Source organism: Corythoichthys intestinalis, chromosome 13 (assembly GCF_030265065.1).
Source record: "Corythoichthys intestinalis isolate RoL2023-P3 chromosome 13, ASM3026506v1, whole genome shotgun sequence".
In the NCBI taxonomy this organism is placed as follows: Eukaryota; Metazoa; Chordata; class Actinopteri; order Syngnathiformes; family Syngnathidae; genus Corythoichthys; species Corythoichthys intestinalis.
Genome location: NC_080407.1, coordinates 14,536,911 through 14,555,080, shown reverse-complemented (window position 1 = coordinate 14,555,080; position 18,170 = coordinate 14,536,911). Strand labels below are relative to the sequence as shown.

At 39.3% G+C, this 18,170-nt stretch overlaps 1 protein-coding gene across 2 annotated transcripts in view; it reads left to right on the top strand.

Moving 5' to 3' along the window:
- The window catches only part of LOC130928701 (synapsin-3-like), a 383,502-nt gene that overhangs the window by 338,128 nt on the left and 27,204 nt on the right, over positions 1-18,170 (top strand). Inside the window, exons 14-17 of one of the 2 annotated variants that reach the window (XM_057855416.1) lie at positions 9,187-9,318; positions 10,196-10,214; positions 10,312-10,453; positions 10,551-16,935. In XM_057855416.1, the coding sequence (XP_057711399.1) occupies positions 9,187-9,318; positions 10,196-10,214; positions 10,312-10,453; positions 10,551-10,674 (417 nt within the window). In that variant the 3' untranslated portion in view covers positions 10,675-16,935. Of the gene's footprint in view, positions 1-9,186; positions 9,319-10,195; positions 10,215-10,311; positions 10,454-10,550; positions 16,936-18,170 lie in introns of those variants that run through there. The other variant, XM_057855415.1, reaches the window with a different exon arrangement.

The following is an 18,170-nucleotide window of genomic DNA, read 5'->3' as shown; positions in this document are numbered from 1 at the left end:
ATAAACACCTCAAGCGCCGTCACCGTTGGTAAATTTTTTTTTTTTTTTTTCATTTTTTTGTACACCAGAGGGTGCTGTCGCCTTACTAAATAATAATGTTTCATTGACAATGGGCCTATAAGTGCTATTAGTATTGTACTTAATGCTAACTGAAAGGTTTATTTCATGTTATGGTTTATTTTATGGTATAGAAAATTATATAAGGTTAAAAGGTCATAAATATATACAGTCTATACAGTGATTGCACTCAAGGGAGACATTGTCAATGATAAGGTAATAAATTAAGGTAAAGGCAATTCATATAGGCAATTCATTGATATATAAATAAGTTTTAAAAGGAAAAAGGTTGACAGTTTTCATTACTTTCTAATTGTGTTGTTTTATTTGTGTGCACCGTAGCTCTTACAGTGTGATTACATCAAGGATGGAATAAAAGTTGTAAACCATCAGTTTAAGAGACCATCTTTTCAATCGGGATGCTACACTAGTTAATTCTATCAGCATTTGAACTCATTGTTTATTTGTGATTTATTATTGTTATTTACGTGTTTATTTGTACTTTAATAAATAATTTAAGTGTTCCAATATGTTTTTTGTGAATTGATAAGCGTCAACAAAAATGTCATTGCTAAATTAGTAAACAAAAAAATATATATATTTTTTTTAAATTATTAGATTAGTCGACTAATCGTAAAAATAGTCGGCTGACTAATCGGGAGAAAATTAGTCGTTTGGGACAGCCCTAGTAGAAACACAGGTTCCCTTGTTTGGAGGAAAAAGAATACTGAATTGCACCATACCCACTGTGAAGCATGGGGGTGGAAACATCATGCTTTGGGGCTGTTTTTCTGCAAAGGGACCATGACGACTGATCTGTGTAAAGGAAAGCATGAGTGGGGTCATGTATCGAGAGATTTTGAGTGAAAATCTCCTTATGAGACGTGGCTGGGTCTTTCAGCATGAAAATGATCCCAACCACACAGCCAGGGCAACAAAGGAGTGGCTTCATAAGAAGCATTTGAAGGTCCTGGAGTGGCCTAGCCAGTCTTCAGATCTCAACCCCATTGAAAATCTGTGGAGGGAGTTGAAAGTCCGTGTTGCCCAACGACAGCCCCAAAACATCACTGCTCTAGAGGAGATCTGCATGGAGGAATGGGCCAAAATACCAGCAACAGTGTGTGAAAAGCTTGTGAAGAGTTTCAGAAAACGTTTGGCCTCCATTATTGCCAACAAAGGGTACATAACAAAGTATTGAGATGAAGTTTTGGTATTGACCAAATACTTATTTTCCACCATGATTTGCAAATAAATTATTTAAAAATCAAACAATGTGATTTTCTGGGTTTTTTCTTCACATTCTGTCTCTCATGGTTGAGGTTTAACCATGTTGACAATCAAGGGGGAGAACTTGCACAATTAGTGGTTGACTAAATACTTATTTGGCCCACTGTATATCCTTACAACATATGGGGAGACGATCAAAATTACCTATATAATTTAAGTCATTATATAATACAAATAAGGTTGCTTAAAAGTTGGTGGGGACAATTTGTGCATCCTGAAAAGTTGGTAGTGCTATTTCCCTACCATCCCTATGCAGACCTACGCCCTTGGGTGTCATTAAAGTAATTACACTGGAGAGCACAATTTGTTTTGTGAGGTCTAACTGCTTTTTTTAACTAATGTTTTGAAGTTTTTCAAGTCAGTTTTCTTAATAATGCTAAATAAATTGTAATTAATTGGACATCTATTGCCGTCAATAGGTTTTTTATACTATCATTCCCTCTTTTATGACTACAACACATACTGAATGAGTTAAGCTAATGATAAGTTTTAAATAGAAGTCCACTGTCAAAACATTTTTTTCTGAAAAGGATAGTCCTTTTTTTATGAGTGTAAAACTGTAGCAAGGAAATGTGAAGGTGGACCTTCCTCAGGAGAACGGCAGCAGACAAATAGTCGTATTATCGCAGATTGTTTTTAGAACAGCTGCGTATGTCTTCTCATCAGAGGAAACGGGCCCAACTGGGACATCTGACAGAGCCGTATTTAGACGGACGGCGTGACATCACATTTTTCGCTATCTTTCCACAGGATGAGGTCAACGGCGAAAAGGGTCAAGCCCACCCTCTTTGCGTTAACTTGAAACTATTTCGGGATACGTGCAGCGGCTCCCCAGAGACGTTTTGGAGTAGCAGTGAGAAAGCATGACACAATGTAAACAAATGTTCTTCCTCGATCTGCCCCAGCCTTGAAGCGAGATGGAATTTAATTAAGCGTGGCAGGCAACATCCGTCCGTCCATCGTAGCAGGAATTTGTGTTGTGTTCCAGGCCGTGACAGTTCTCCCTCGTGGTTAATGTGCTTTCAGCCGTCTTTTTAATGGTATTTAACTCGTTCACTGCAATCGACGATAAAAGGCGTCCAATCTAAGCAAATGAACTAATATTGAATATGACAGGATGAAAAAACAAACAAACAAAAAAGTCTAAAACAATGATACTGAAAACTAAAAATGAATTACAGGGTTATTGTTAAAGGAAAATGAACTAAATAATGAAAACTACAATTCAAAAATTGAAGACTTTTATTCCTTTGTTTTCATATTTGAACATTCAATTCAAAATTACTGGATTAAATTTTTTTTTTTTAATCCTCTATCCAACAAATTACCCAATGTATGATAAACTAATACTGCAACAGAAACTATCAATTTCCAGAAATATTTTAGCTAAATCACTATAAAAATTAATAAAATTAGAGGATTTTTTTTTTAATTGAATGAAATATCCAAACCTATATTGCTCATACAATATTTACAGTACAGTGCTGGCCAAAAGTACCCCTGCAATTCTGTCAGATAATGCTCAATTTCTCCCAGAAAATGATTGCAATTACAAATGCTTTGGTAATAATATCTTCATTTACTTTGCTTGCAATGAAAAAACACAAAAGCGAATGGAAAAAATTTAAATCATTATCATTTTGCACAAAACTCCAAAAATGGGCCGGACAAAAGTATTGTTACCCTTTGAAAAAATCATATGATGCTTCTCTAATTTATGTAATTAACAGCACCTGTTACTTACCTGTGGCACATAACAGGTGATGGCAATAAATAAATCACACTTGCAGCCAGTTAAAATGGATTAATGTTGACTCAACCCCTGTCCTATGTCCTTGTGTGTACCATATTGAGCATGGAGAAAAGAAGACCAAAGAACTGTCAGGACTTGAGAAGCAAAATTGTGAGTAAGCATGGGCAATCTTAAGGCTACAAGTCCATCTCCAAAGACCTAAATGTTCCCGTGTCTACCGTGCGCAGTGTCATCAATAAGTGTAAATCCCTAAACTCCCTAGATGTGGACTAAAAAGAAACATTGACGAGAGATTTCAAGGAAAGATTGTGCCGATGGTAGAGAAAGAACCTGGACTAACATCCAAAGAAGTTCAATCTGTCCTGCAGTCCGAGGGTACAACATTGTCAACCCGTACTATCCGTCGGCTTTTGAATAAAAAGGCACTCTATGGTACGATAACTAGAAAGCTAGGTACCCTAGATACCCCACCCCACAAAAATATCCTTATTTTATAAAAATAAGCCTACATGACTGTTGGGTTTTTTTTTCCAGGTCAATCATTGTCAGACAGAAGCAGCACGACAAAACGCCACGCTAAAAAATAAGTAAATATATCAAAATGGATTACCTCTTCGTGGCAGGCAATGGATTGGGATTGTTATCTGTATCATATGTTTGAAGGTGAATGGCTTCACCTTGCTGGCGTTAAATTGGTCTTATGGACGTCCGCACAAGTTGATCCACTGTTTACATTTTTTTCCTTCTGGCTTCTTGAAGAAAACAACCTTCATGTGTGGACGGTCGTAATTTCTCGAGTCGTCTGTACAAGTTCCATAGCAGCAGTGTTTACTCGGCATGTTATTTTTTGAAAGATTGACGGCAGAAAACAAGCAGTACTTGTATGGGTCGTATGCGAGCATGCTATGTTGACCCCTTTCCGATTTACAACAATGACGTCTCGCAGCCTTGCGGTCTAAAAATAGCATTCGTACGGTACGCTATTCTAATAAAATGTCAACATGAAATAAGATTTATAAATTGCAATCATCAGAAAAAACACAAATAATAGTAATAAAAAATTGTTGAATATCATTGACACTTTTTCCAACTGTCATAGCCTAATCTTTCCTGCCCCCCCCCCCCCCCTCTTCTGCTCCTTTCAGTTGGTATACACATCCATTTTTAAATGTTTTATTTTTTTCATTTTATTTTGGGGCTGTTGGTTAAGGGACTGCTCAAATTGAATTACATGCTGTATATAGGTTGAATCTTACTTTTTGGGAATATAACTGATTGTAATGTGGTTTTTATTTATATCTTTTAGCACTTTTTTATACTTGCACTCATCCTTGACACATAGCACTTTCTTATTTTAAAATAATCTTGTCCAGTTTGTTTTAATGGTCACTAAGGTTTTTTTTCTCTCTCTCAATATATTCATATATTCAGCCTAACCCTTATTCTATTTTTCAAAACATAACGAATGGAATTAAATGCCTAACCGTAAGATCTCTCATATTAATGATACAATATATTCGACACTTTTATTCTATTATATATTCTATTTATTTTATTATTTTTGGAGTTTCTCCACACTAGATGGAAGTATAACTCCAAAAATAAGTTTTATCTATATATTTTCACATTTGAATGACACATATGAGTTTTTTTTTTTTTACGATGACCTCGGGGGCAACCCGAATATAGGCAGACAATCTCATACATGATATGGCATCACCCAAAAATGTCTCCGACCATATTTACAAGTCCTTCTAAAAAAATTAGCATATTGTGATAAAGTCCATTATTTTCTGTAATGTACTGATAAACATTAGACTTTCAAATATCTTAGATTCATTACACAAAACTGAAGTAGTTCAAGCCTTTTATTGTTTTAATATTGATGATTTTGGCCAAAAAGTCAAGAAAAACCAAAAATCCCTATCTCAAAAAAATAGCATATCATGAAAAGGTACTCTAAATAAGCTACTAACCTAATCATCTGAATCAACGAATTAACTCAAAACCACTGCGAAAGATTCCTGAGGCTTTTAAAAACTCCCAGCCTGCTTCATTACTCAAAACCGCAATCATGGCCTGCCGACCTGACTGCTTTCCAGAAGGCCATCATTGACACCCTCGAGCAAGAGGCTAAGACACAGAAAGAAATTTCTGAGCGAACAGGCTGTTCCCAGAGTGCTGTATCAACGCACCTCAATGGGAAGGAAAAAGTGTGGCAGGAAACACTGCACAACCAGAAGAGGCGACCGCACCCTGAGAAAGATTGTGGTGCAGGGCCGAGTCCAGACCTTGGGGGACTTGCAGAAACAGTGGACTGAGTCTGGAGTAGAAACATCCAGAGCCACCGTGCACAGGCGTGTGTGAAACAGCGGCAGAAGCGCCTGACCTTGGCTACAGAGAAGCAGCACTGGACTGTTGTTCAGTGGTCCAAAGTACTTTTTTCAGATGAAAGCAAATTTTGCATGTCATTCAGAAATCAAGGTGCCAAAATTTGGAGGAAGACTGGGGAGAAGGAAATGCCAAAATGCCTGAAGTCCAGTGTCACGTAACCACAGTCAGTGATAGTCTGGGGTGCCATGTCAGCTGCTGGTGTTGATCTACTGTGTTTTATCAAGGGCAGGGTCAATGCAGCTAGCTATCAGAAGATTTTGGAGCACTTCATGCTTCCGTCTGCTGAAAAGCTTTATGGAGATGAAGATTTCATTTTTCAGCACGACCCGGCACCTGCTCACAGTGCCAAAACCACTGGTAAATGGTTTACTGACCATGGCATTACTGTGCTCAATTGGCCTGCCAACTCGCCTGACCTGAACCCCATAGAGAATCTGTGGGATATTATGAAGAGGAAGTTGAAAGACACCAGACCCAACACTGTGGATGAGCTTAAAGGCTGAGTTATACTTCCGCATCAGACCTGCGCCGTCAAGGAAGACCCGATATACGACCCTGCGCCGCAGCCTGATGCGGTCCGCATGATTTTTCGAAGCCTAGCGTCAGCCTAGCGTCACGTCAACGCATATGACGTGGGGGAAATGGACTGTGATTGTTTCGCTCAGACTGTTGTTTCCGGTTCAGCACGAAATCACCGCCATTGTAAAAGATTATTTTTCTACACGCCTAACTGGACCAAGCCGACGGGAGTATCATCGAAGAGCAAGTCTCGTCAAGACATTATTATGATTGCCAAATGGCAAGGTCGGCGATTGGAAAAAAAAAAAAAAAAACGAAAGAACCACCGAGACTTGAGAGTTCGGAATCGAGTGGCCACACGAAGCGGTGACCCAGTTGGCCAAAAACTGCCAACTTTTTATCACTTTATGTCGTATTTTTGGTTGGTGCAGTTCATCATTTAGACCTTGGACGCAGTGCTCGACGGCAGTTTGAAGCTAGCCGCCACAGCTAGCTCTCTCCAGCCGAGTCTAGAATTCTCCGTGCGGCATCAAAAGTCGGCCAGACCGCCTCGAAACCGTCTTCTGCGTCACCTGCCCCTCAACATTTATTCAATGTTGATGAGCAGAAGATCCACATTCAAGCGTTCCATCTTGCATTATGTTTTTCTCCGTTACACTAGACTAGCGGAAGTCAACAAGCATGCCCCAAAACTGTACAAACATAACACCACACCCCTCTAGTGGCTTGGCGGTGAATTACAGAGCAACGCGTTCCCTCACCGCAGAACTATCGAATGCTCATGTACGCCGTAATCGCTTCGCCGTCACCGCAACGCAGGCGCAGAACTCAGGCTTAAGGCCGCTATCGAAGCATCCTGGGCCTCCACAACACCTCAGCAGTGCTACAGGCGGATTGCCTCCATGCCACGCCGCAATGAAGCAGTCAATTCTGCAAAAGGATTCCCGACCAAGTATTGAGTGCATAGCTAGTATAATTAATTGAAGGTTGACTTTTTTTGTATTAAAAACACTTTTTTGTATTGGTCGGATGAATTATGCTAATTTTTTGAGATAGGGATTTTTGTTTTTTCTTGACTTTTTTGCCAAAATCATCAATATTAAAACAATAAAAGGCTTGAACTACTTCAGTTGTGTGGTATGAATCTAAAATCATAGGCGGAGTTTGACTTATGGGGCGGGGGGGGCACAACATGTTGATGACCCCGAAACGCAGTGTCAGCAATAAAATTAACTGACAACAATATTTATAATAATGAGTTGACAATGAGCGTTTTTTTCCCCACCATTCTTGAGGGGAATTCTAAATCAGGTTGCTTAGGCAATACTTTTCGCCAAGATCGTCATCCATTGAATATAGTACATCCGCCGGTGTCGTGCCAATGTAGTTACCCCAGTCAAAAATTGTATCCCCTGGGCGGAGCCATATGGAGGTAGATTTGTCTTTATTTTTTAACCCCAAAAAAATGTTGCTTCAATTTCAAAAAAAAGTTTGAATGCAAAAATAAATTTGAAACTTAAAAAAAAAAAATGCACGTGAAAGCTATTTTTCTTTGATTATTTTTTTTTTTTTTCTTTTTTTTTTTTGATTGAAGCAAGGTTTTTGAAGTAATGTTGATTTGTTTTTGGGCCACATTTTGGCTAGGACTTTTTTTTTATTCAGTCAAAAAATAAGTTGCTTCAAAAAATATATATAGATTTTCAAAAAGAAATTCATTTCAATCAAAAAAAGAAAAATTTCAATCATAGAAGAAGTTTTTGAATGTGAAAAAATATTTGAGATTGATAAATTTGCATTTGAATGCTTAATTTTTCATTGAAAAAGTTTTCTTTGGTTGAAGCAATCCTTTTTGTGTTTGGGCCATACTATGATTAGGACGTATGTGTCTAAATCATTCAATTGCCCCGCAAAAAAAAAAAAAAATCGATCAAATTTTTTTTTTTTTTAAATTATATGCAAAGCAAATGACCGTCTAAGGTGCTTGAAAAATAATTTTGACCCATTATAAAAAATATTTTTTTTTGTTCATTTCATTCATTTTTGTTGCAGTTTTATGGCTTTACAACATTTATCCATATAGGAAAGTCAATTACATGCAATGACAATTTTCGGACACCAGGAGGGGCCTGGCCCCCCATTAAAATCCGCTTATGTCTAAAACATATGAAAGTCTTAATGTTTATCAGTACATTACAGAAAATAATTAACTTTATCACAGTGTGCAATTTTTTTGAAAATGACTAGTATACCCCATGCTCAGTCATTGATGGCGATAGACGACATCAGGGCTTGCCCAGGCCATTTGGAGGCCCTAAGCAAAATAATGCAAAGGGGCCCATATTTTTGGCCCACCATTTCGTCACAGTGTACTGTGAAACCCATCCATGCAATCCAAGCCATACGTCCATATTTTGTATTTTAATCAGATTTTGTTGCACTGTATACTTCAAACTTCTCACCCCAAATGATTGTCAGTACTCACAGTAGATAGCACCAAACCTTTTTCTCAAAGAGGAAAGAAAGAAGTTAAGGAACTTTTATTTTTTTAAGCTTGTAATAAGTGTCAAAACTCACAAAAATCAAATAAAGCAAACTGTAGTAAACAAAATAGAATATAAATTAAACAATTGCCAGATTGGGGGACCCCTAGTGGTCAGGGGCCCTAAGCAGCTGCATAGTCTGCGTATAGGCTGGGCCGGCCCTACGTCCAATCCATTTGGACTGGAATCCCAAATCACTGTGTTCATGCATTTGTACAGAGGCATGACGAGTGAAATCACGCAATATCCCTGCAGTCAAACACATCTTAAAAAGTCATTTGTGTTTTTTTCACTACATCATTTTTCCTACACGAATGCCCCCCCCCCCCCACCACCACCACCCCTTGTTTTCATTCACGAGTGAGTAATTCCCTCCATTAAGTTTACGTGTCTGCACAACACGCTTCCCGTTGAACTTTCCCATGCGGCGGGCTACATTGTCCAGACAGAACAGCTCAATTAAAGAGCAGAATCGGCCAAAACATCGGGCCACACCCCACCGCGCTGCCAGATTCCTGTCGGGTAATCAGAAAAATAGGGATTAAAAAGGGGTGTTCGGGGGGGAGAAATTGCAAATTGTTGTTATGCAACACTGCCATCTTGTGGACAAAAGAAGTTTTGTTTTGTTTTTGTCAGGTGATGGACAGCTCCATGCCACTCATTGGGGAACACCTTGAGGAGGATAAGCAGCTGATTACAGAGCTGGTGCTGCACAAAATGGCGCTGGTGCTGCTAGGCGTTTCTACACCACCACCTTCTTCCGTCAAGGTAAATGCTTGATTTGAGGACAAAGTAAATCAATTGTGATGTATTTAGTGATTGCGTCGCTGCCATTTACAAGTTCCAATTCCCCTGATAAGGCACACCTCTGTGCTGTGGGTTTTGCCAATGGGAGACAATTGTTTGCTTGGTTTTGGAAATGGGAGACAATTGTTTTTTGGGATTGAGCCAATGGAGATTTTTTTTGTGTCTCCAATAATCTTTCAGTCAAACAACTCAAAGCAGGTTTCGAGGTTGGAATTTGGAAACATTGGCGGACCTCTTAGTACAACGAAGAGCTTTTTCCGCTAAAAATTCTTTTGAATATATGCTTAAATCTCTGAATTTTTTTATAGATATGGACTTAAAACAGTCTTGGGGGGGAAAAAAAGGCAGTTAGCAGTTATTTTACGTAAATATTCCGAAGTAGAATGGCAATGCCGGAGCTGCTAATTTCTCCCATAGATTTTTTTCACAACGTTTCAAAATGCATGCATGGTACGAAAAATATAATAATTACCTTGAATTCTCGAACAAATCACTCCTGAGACAATCCTTCCTGTTTGTATGCAGTACAACTTTCAACAAAAATCCGGCGTTGTATTGCTGCATGTGACCGACTGCTAATAAATGAAGCTGAGTGTGCGACGGCAAATGTGTCATTTCAATAATTTTTGAAGTCTATGGTATTTGGTTTATTGTGCCATGTTGAAAATGAATTGATATATTTAATATATATTTGAGGTATCAGTCAAATTTTCAAGAATTGAGACACGTAACTGCCCTTCAAATGCAGGATTTGAAGGTTGCAAAACTGAATTCGACGACATTGTGCTATGTACAATTTAGTACTCATTATTTTTCTCTTTCTGCTTTAATATTATAGACTACACAACCAAGACGAGGTAGGATAACCCTTTATTTCTTGAATGAATTTCACTTTAGTCACGCTATTTTCATTTTTTTTTTTCTCTTAATAATAATTGCATGATGCTCTCACAGTGGGTCACCGCTCTGGCTCTGCTTCACCGTCCCAGTCGGCCCAAGGTTCGCCCCAGCGGGCCCGCTCGGCCACCACCTCGCCCAGCCAGTCCTTCCAGCCGGGGCCCATCCCGGACGCTCAGAAACAATCGCCGCAACTCAAGTAAGATAAAATACTAAAAAAATACAAATAAAAACGAGCAAATCTTCAGTCAAAAATGACATCTACCGGCTTCTCACCGTCGCCGTTATTTACACAGCAAATCGCAGTCGCTGACCAACACCTTCACAGAGACTTTGCGCGGCAACGTGACCGACGACGAGGCCAAAGCGGAGACTATCCGCAGTCTCCGGCAGTCCTTCGCCAGCCTCTTCTCTGACTGAGCATCTCCTCCTTCTTCCTGCTTCCTGTCAATCTGTGGGGAGGTCCATCTTCCAGCTTCATCTTCCACTGCTTTGTCATCTTCTGTCACTTGGTGGCTTTCACGACGAGAAAGGCTGAATGAGGCTGTATCACCAGTCTTCCTGAAAGCAAAGCAATCTTTTCCCTTTCTCTGCCTTTTATGTTTTCCCTTTTCCTGATTTAACGCTCACATCGCACAACTACGAGGACTGGCAGCGCATGAGCAATGAGCATTCTTTTATATATATATATATATATATATATATATATATATACACACTGGTATGAAAAAGTATCTGAACCTTTTGGAATTTCTCACATTTCTGCATAAAATCACCATCAAATGTGATCTGATCTTTGTCAAAACCACACAGATGAAACAACTGTCTGCTTTAAGTAAAACACCCCAAACATTTACCGGTTTTCATATTTTAATATGGATAGCATGCAAACAATGACAGAAGTCAGTGAAACCTCTGCCTAAGGACACTTAGAGATTAATTGAAACCAATTTTTACCAAACAATTTAAGTCAGGTGTGTGCCCAATCACTGATGCGTGGTTTAAAGCTTCCCTGCCCACTATAAAACACACACATGGTAAGAATTGTGTTGATGAGAAGCATTGTCTGATGCGCATCATCGCTCGGTCAAAAGAGCTGTCTGAAGACCTGCGATCAAGGATTGTTGATTTTTGTAAAGCTGGGAAGGAATACAAAAACTTATCTAATAGTCTGGATGTTCATCAATCAACAGTCAGAGAAGTTGTCTACAAATGCAGAAAGTTTGGCATCGTTACTTCTTTCCCAAGGAGTGCCCGTCCACCAAAGATGACGCCAGGAGTTCAGCGCAGAATACTCAGAGAGGTAAAAAAGAACCGGAGTGTCTGCTAAAGACTTACAGAAATCCCCGGCATAGTCCCAATATCTCTCTGCACACATCAACTATATGTAAAACTATGGCCAAGAATGGTGTTCATGGGAGGACTTCACAGATGAAGCCACTGCTGTCTTAAAATAAAACATTGTTGCTGGTTTAATGTTCGCAAAAAGGCACTTGGACACTCCACAGAAGTTTTGGCAAAATATTTTGTTCTGATGAAACCAAAGTTGAATTGTTTGGGAGTAACACACAACGTCACGTGTGGAGGAAAAATGGAGCAGCTCACCAACATCAACATTTCATCCTCATCGTGAAGCATGATGGAGGGAGCATCATGATTTGAGGCTGTTTTGCTGCCTCAGGGCCTGGACAACTTACAATCATTAATGGAAGAATGAATTCAAAAGTTTATCAGGATGTTTTGCAGGACAACACGAGGCTGTCTGTCAGACGGTTGAAGCCAAAAAGAGGATGAATGCTGCAACAAGACAATGATCCCAAAAAACAGAAGTAAATCAACTTCAGAATGGTTTCAGAAGAACAAAATACACGTTCTGGAGTGGCCAAGTCAAAGTCCAGACTTGAACCCCATTGAGATGCTATGAGCTAAAGACAGCGATTCATGCCAGGCATCCCAGTCATCTGACTGAACTAGAGAAGTTTTGTAGAGAGAAGAATGAGCCAAGATTAGTCCTGATCAGTGTTGGGAATAACGCCGTTATAAATAACGCCGTTACATAACATTTTTCAGTAACGGGGTAATCTAATTATTTTTTCCGCCGTTACCGTTACCGACGGTCGAAAGCGGTGCGTTACTTTGAATAAATTCAAGAAACTACCAGCCGTAGCAAGTCTACTCTGCTCTTTTTGTCATCCAAGACTTTGGGTGCGTTCAAGTTCATGGCAATGAAAATAGTGAACACACATAGCCTACCTTTGCAAGAACGATGGAGTTGCCGTTTGATACGGTCATAATGTGCAGGTCCTGCACCCATCCGCAGCAAAACTGTTCGTAGCTTATAGCGATTTGTAATTTCGGAATCGCTGATGAGTTTAGTAACATACACCAAACAATAAATACAGCAGAATGTCCATTTCGCGTAATTGTGGAAGCCCGTCGACATCATTACACCATTTGTCTTCGGCTTGCTCGTAAGGGCCAACAATGTTCACATCCTTAAGTTTGATCAAATATCTGTTCTTCGCCTAAATAACGAGTTTGTCTCTGGCAAGTTAAAGTTTAATGTCCCGCGAGCCAGACCTGCTTCCAATATGGCTGCGTTGTTGTCAAATCTCACGTGAGCCTCCATTCTGTGATGAAAACGCTCGAGCCTAATGACGTTAACGCTCGAGCCTAATAGCGCACGTACTTCAGAGCCAGTTGTTTATATGTGAATTGTATATTTGTATTTGTTGTTAATAATTTTTTTTTTTTTTTTTTTTTTAACAAACTTCAGAGCAGGTGTTTTCACACACAAACCGGTACAGCACGTGCGGCAAACGCACACACGCAAAACAGATGCAGAGGGATATGATGGCAGAGCATTCAGAGGAAAATTTGTCCTTTACGAGGTGGAGATATAAACACTATTTCAAATTGGTCGAAATTAAAGGAAAGAACGTGCATGTAAAGTGTAATTTATGTTCCGGGGCAAAGCTTTTGTTGACATCTGTGGTAAGCAATTCCAATCTGTTTATTTTTGTTGCACTTCAAGTGTAGGATAAATCTGTTGTGTGGTGAGGTCCAATAGATATTACAAGGTTCTATAACACAACTACCTGTGTGTTCTTCTCTATTCAACTGACTCGAATACTGCTCAGAAAATTTCAAATTCTTTGACATACAACAACTTTTTAAAGTAACGGAAATAGTTACTTTCCCTGGTAACTAGTTACCTTTACTATAGAGTAAGTCAGTTACTAACTCAGTTACGTTTTGGAAGAAGTAGTGAGTAACTATAATTACTTTTTTAAAATGTGCCCAACACTGGTCCTGATCGATGTGCCAGACTGATCTGCAGATACAGGAAGCATCTCGTTGAAGTTATTGCTACCAAAGGGGTGCCACAAAATATTAAATGTGATGGTTCACCCCCCCCCCCCCCGTTCTGTCATTTTTTTTTTGCATACTATAGTCATTAAAATATGAAAACCTAAAAATGTTTGGGTGGTTTTAGTTAATGCAGACAGTTTTTTCATCAGATCAGATCACATTTGATGATTTTATGCAGAAATGTGAGAAATTTCAAAAGGTTCAGATACTTTCTATATATCTATAATGTTTTTTTTTTTTTTTTTTATCCAGTTCATTCGTTGCTAGGCCCTCCTCGTTCAGATTAGACGTCCATCAAAGTCAATGTCAATTTTTTTTATAGGGCATGATAGTAATATTAAAAAAAAAAAAAAAAAAAAAAAATTAAATACACTAAATTATTATATAATTTTATTATGGTTTTAATTATTGTGCGTGTGTGTGTTTTTTTTTTTTTTTTTTTTATGAACAGTGGTACCTCCACTTAGGAAATTAGTTGGTTCTGGAAGTAGTTTCTTCACCTGAAAATTATGTAGAGACTCGTTTTCCGTGTAAATGTCCTAATCCTTTCCAGAATAAAAGTTAATACGCTCAGGTAAAGCTGTCGGAACATGAGGGGCGAATGAAGAGGACGCTGGAATACACACAAATATACAGTAGAGGTCCCTCTTAGCCAATTGGATGCCAGGAAGTTGCTAGGCAATAGCCAATGTCTGAGCAGCTTTGAGTATGTTACGTTCAGTAAAATCCATTTTTGTCTTTCTTATCCTGAAATCTTGCTTAACAAGAGGCAATATTTTTCCATTTGAAACGTTTCTTAACCTGAAATTTCTGTATGTAGAGACGTTCTAAAAGGGCTTCTGAAGTGGATTTGCCCTCGTATATCAACAGAATTGCATCAAATTTTAGAATTGGAAAAGCCAGTAAGGGTCTACGTACATCTTTATAAAACCAAGACTGTATTGTTGTAGGTTTTCAAAGCTGTCGTCGCTGAAATGATGAAAACAAAGAACCGATCGAGGAGCCGGGGAGTTCTTTTGCCTCACTCTCACAAAAGGAGTCCAAATCTTTGCAGAAGTTTTTTTCGAGCCACTTATAGTCTCAAGCCTTCGTGTGAGCAATTCATCGCTACATATCGGGATGGCATGACAAATCTCGCAAGTAAAATCCAGAAAATGTTTGCAATATATGGCGAGGATAGCGTGGTGCTTTATTTTCGTATTTGTGCTGGCAGGGTCCTCAGGAATTGATGTCATCAGTTAGCAGCTGGCAACGAGGCACATCCCTCGTTGCTAAGGTGTTGCTATGGCAGTAACTAAAAAACTACGCAGTTAATTCCATTTAATTTTTTTTTATATAAGTTTTGAGACAGCGAATCATGCATTTGTTACAATTCAACAGACAAAAACGCTCAAGGACGAAAAGCTCTTCAGCTGCCTTTTAAGTAGAGGTACCACTGTACTAATTATGAATTAATAAACTAAATTGCATAGAGAAATTGCATGGAGATTCTTTAATCTGCTAGGCTGTAAACTCCCCCTTGATTTTAAGGCATTTACTGTTCCTGTTGAATTTGGGCCGCTTTCTGGAAACTTATGTTCAATTCAAGTCACATGATTGTGAGGCATTCCCATAAGATATAACCCCCTCAATCACACTATAAATTGGATTTATTTTTCAATTTCATGGCATTTAGTCAATGAGTGCCCTATAAATAGTTAACCATCTTTAATCCTTCACTGTTGTCTCTCTGATCTCACCTTGCTCAGCCTTTCAAGTGGTGACGCCTTCCAAGAATCTCGCTGCTTCTGCTCGATATTTAATAATTTGTCAGTGTTTGCGCGCTTATGTTTGAAATGTCGAATCGTCATGGCAATATGTGCCATCAATCCAGTCAACAACAAAAAAATCAACAGTGTTCACCCATAGACTTCATAATGTATTGACGGGATGCGGGGCAGATAAATAGGGGGCCTGCATTGTTGGCGAGGCTGTCAAAGCTGACCGAGTGGAATCGCAGACAAAGGGCTTTTTTCATTGAAAATTCTTGTGAATAAATGCTTAAATCCCTAAATTCTTTATAGATATGGACGTAAGACAGTCTCGATTCTTGGTTGAAAGCAAAAAAAACGTGCAGTTCGCATTTATTTTACATAAATATGTCGAAGTCCAATGCTCGTCTGTTAGTGAATGCAGCTAATGTCCGCCTTATGTAAACAGCTTTTCCGGTGAAAATTCTTGTGAAAAATGCTTAAATCCCCGAATTCTTTATATACCGTGTTTTTCGGACTATAAGTCGCATTTGAGAATAAGTCGCACCAGCCATAAAATGCCCAACGAAGAGGAAAAAAACATATAGAAGTCGCACCGGAGTATAAGTCGCATTTTTGGGGGAAATTTACTTGATAAAATCCAACACATAGAACAGATATGTCATCTTGAAAGGCAATTTTAAATAAAAATACAATAGAGAACAACATGCTGAATAAGTGTTACGGTATGATAATGTTACATGATGCATGAACAACGAAATGCGAACATGGCCGGTATGTTAACGTAACATAGCTATTAAGAGTTATTCAGATAACTATAGCATAAACAACATGCTAACATGTTTACCAAACCATCAGTGTCACTCCAAAACACCAAAATTTTATGTGAAATGACATAATAATGTGTTAATAATTTCACACATAAGTCGCTCCAGAGTATAAGTCGCACCCCAAGCCAAACTATGAAAAAAAACTGCGACTTATAGTCAGAAAAATCTGGTATATTAAAGGAACCTTTAAACCTTTCAAAATGGAGTCAGTACAAAGTAGGGGCGTGACAAAATATCGAAATGGTGATGTATCGTGATACTTTGTATCCCAAAAGGTTATCGATATGCTCCTGGCAAGAATCGAGATATCATTTCTGGGATCTGGGCTATTTGCAGGCCATGACATTGACTGGATGAGTCTTTCTCCAAGGAATGCTTTAACAGTTTTAGCCCTGTGGCATGCATTGTCATCTTGGAAAATTTCATATTTTCAATTGAAGGGATAAGAAAGCTGACTAAAATTTCAATGTAAACTTGTGCATTTATTGAAGATTTAACCACAGCCATCTCCCCAGTGCCTTTGCCAGACATGCAGCCCCATATCGTCAAGGACTGAGGGAATTTTGATGTCTTCTTCAGGCAATCATGTTTGTAAATCTCACTGGAACGGCACCAAACAAAAGTTCCAGCATCATCACCTTGTTCCATTGAGACGTTAAATGGCCCAAAATTACCTAATTGCCTGGCATTGACAGCCACTGACAGCCGTAGACGTTCAATCCGTTCGAAGTGGGAGGGTGGCAGCGAATGAACATTCGTTCATTCGCTGCCACCCTCCCAGTTCAAATGGATTGGACGTTTACTAGTGATAAACCAATTCCAATTCACACTAGAAGCTTGTTTTTCTGTTCATTAGTTGTTTGTAGAATATCCTAGAATGATTTCCTGACCAGTGTATCGATAATCGTTGTATCGCCATATCGCCAGATCGTTATCGTGAGCTTTGTATCGCAAATCGTATCGTATCATGAGGTACCAGCAGGTTCCCACTCCTAGTAAAAAGGCTTAAGACTAAGGTGAACGCGCGGAAATTGGTTTTCCAGCCAGACCGCCGGAATAACGCCAGCCGAACTGCCGGACCCGCGCTGGCGCACGTCCAACGAGCCGGGCCGGCAGGACCCAGGCAGTCCGGCCAGAAGGCCAAAATCAGCATGTTCACCTAAGTCTTAACCCTTTGAACAGACTCCATTTTGAAAGGTGTAAAGGCGGCTCACCGAGAACAAGTTGACAGTTTATACGGGTCGACAGCAATCAACAGAAAGGCGAAACATACACACTCAGGCGAGAAGGCAAACTTGTTCTAAGGTCACCATATCAGAAGTCAACAAAAGGTTCCCGAGAAAAATGACACTGATTAGTTAAACATTCAGTCATTTGAATGCTCTCGCGGGGCAAGCCGTGGGCAGGAAAAACGGCGTGTTTGGGTTTATTGTCTGTGGATTGTACAGGAGGATTTGGGAGTTACTGTTGTCAGGGCAACAAGGATTGTATATTTTATCACGTCAGCGTCAAAAGGGCTCTAGGAGTCTTATGAATTGGATATCAGGTGTCCTTATGTTGAGACAGAGCGTCCCGCCATTTGTTCTGGACTGTACGGGATGACTGATTGCAAGAGTTGGTGCGTCAGTCTTGCTCAGTCAGTTGTATGACGCACGCGCTGCACTTCGGTGATAAGAATGCATTGTTTATCTCTTATGCCCTATATTCTGCTTGTTTTCCTTAAACTATGGTATAAGTGCTATTTATTTTGCATTTGGTATGTTAGAGTAATACAAACAGTTGTACGGTGCCTACGAGAAAAGGTACTATCGCCTTCAATATGGATGTAAAACAGTCTCGATTTTTGGTTAAAAGCAAACAAAAAAAAAAACGTGCAGTTTGCATTTATTTCACGTGAATATGTCGCGGTACAATGCTAGTCTGTTAGTTAATGCAGCTAGCGGCCGCCTTATGTAAACAGAAC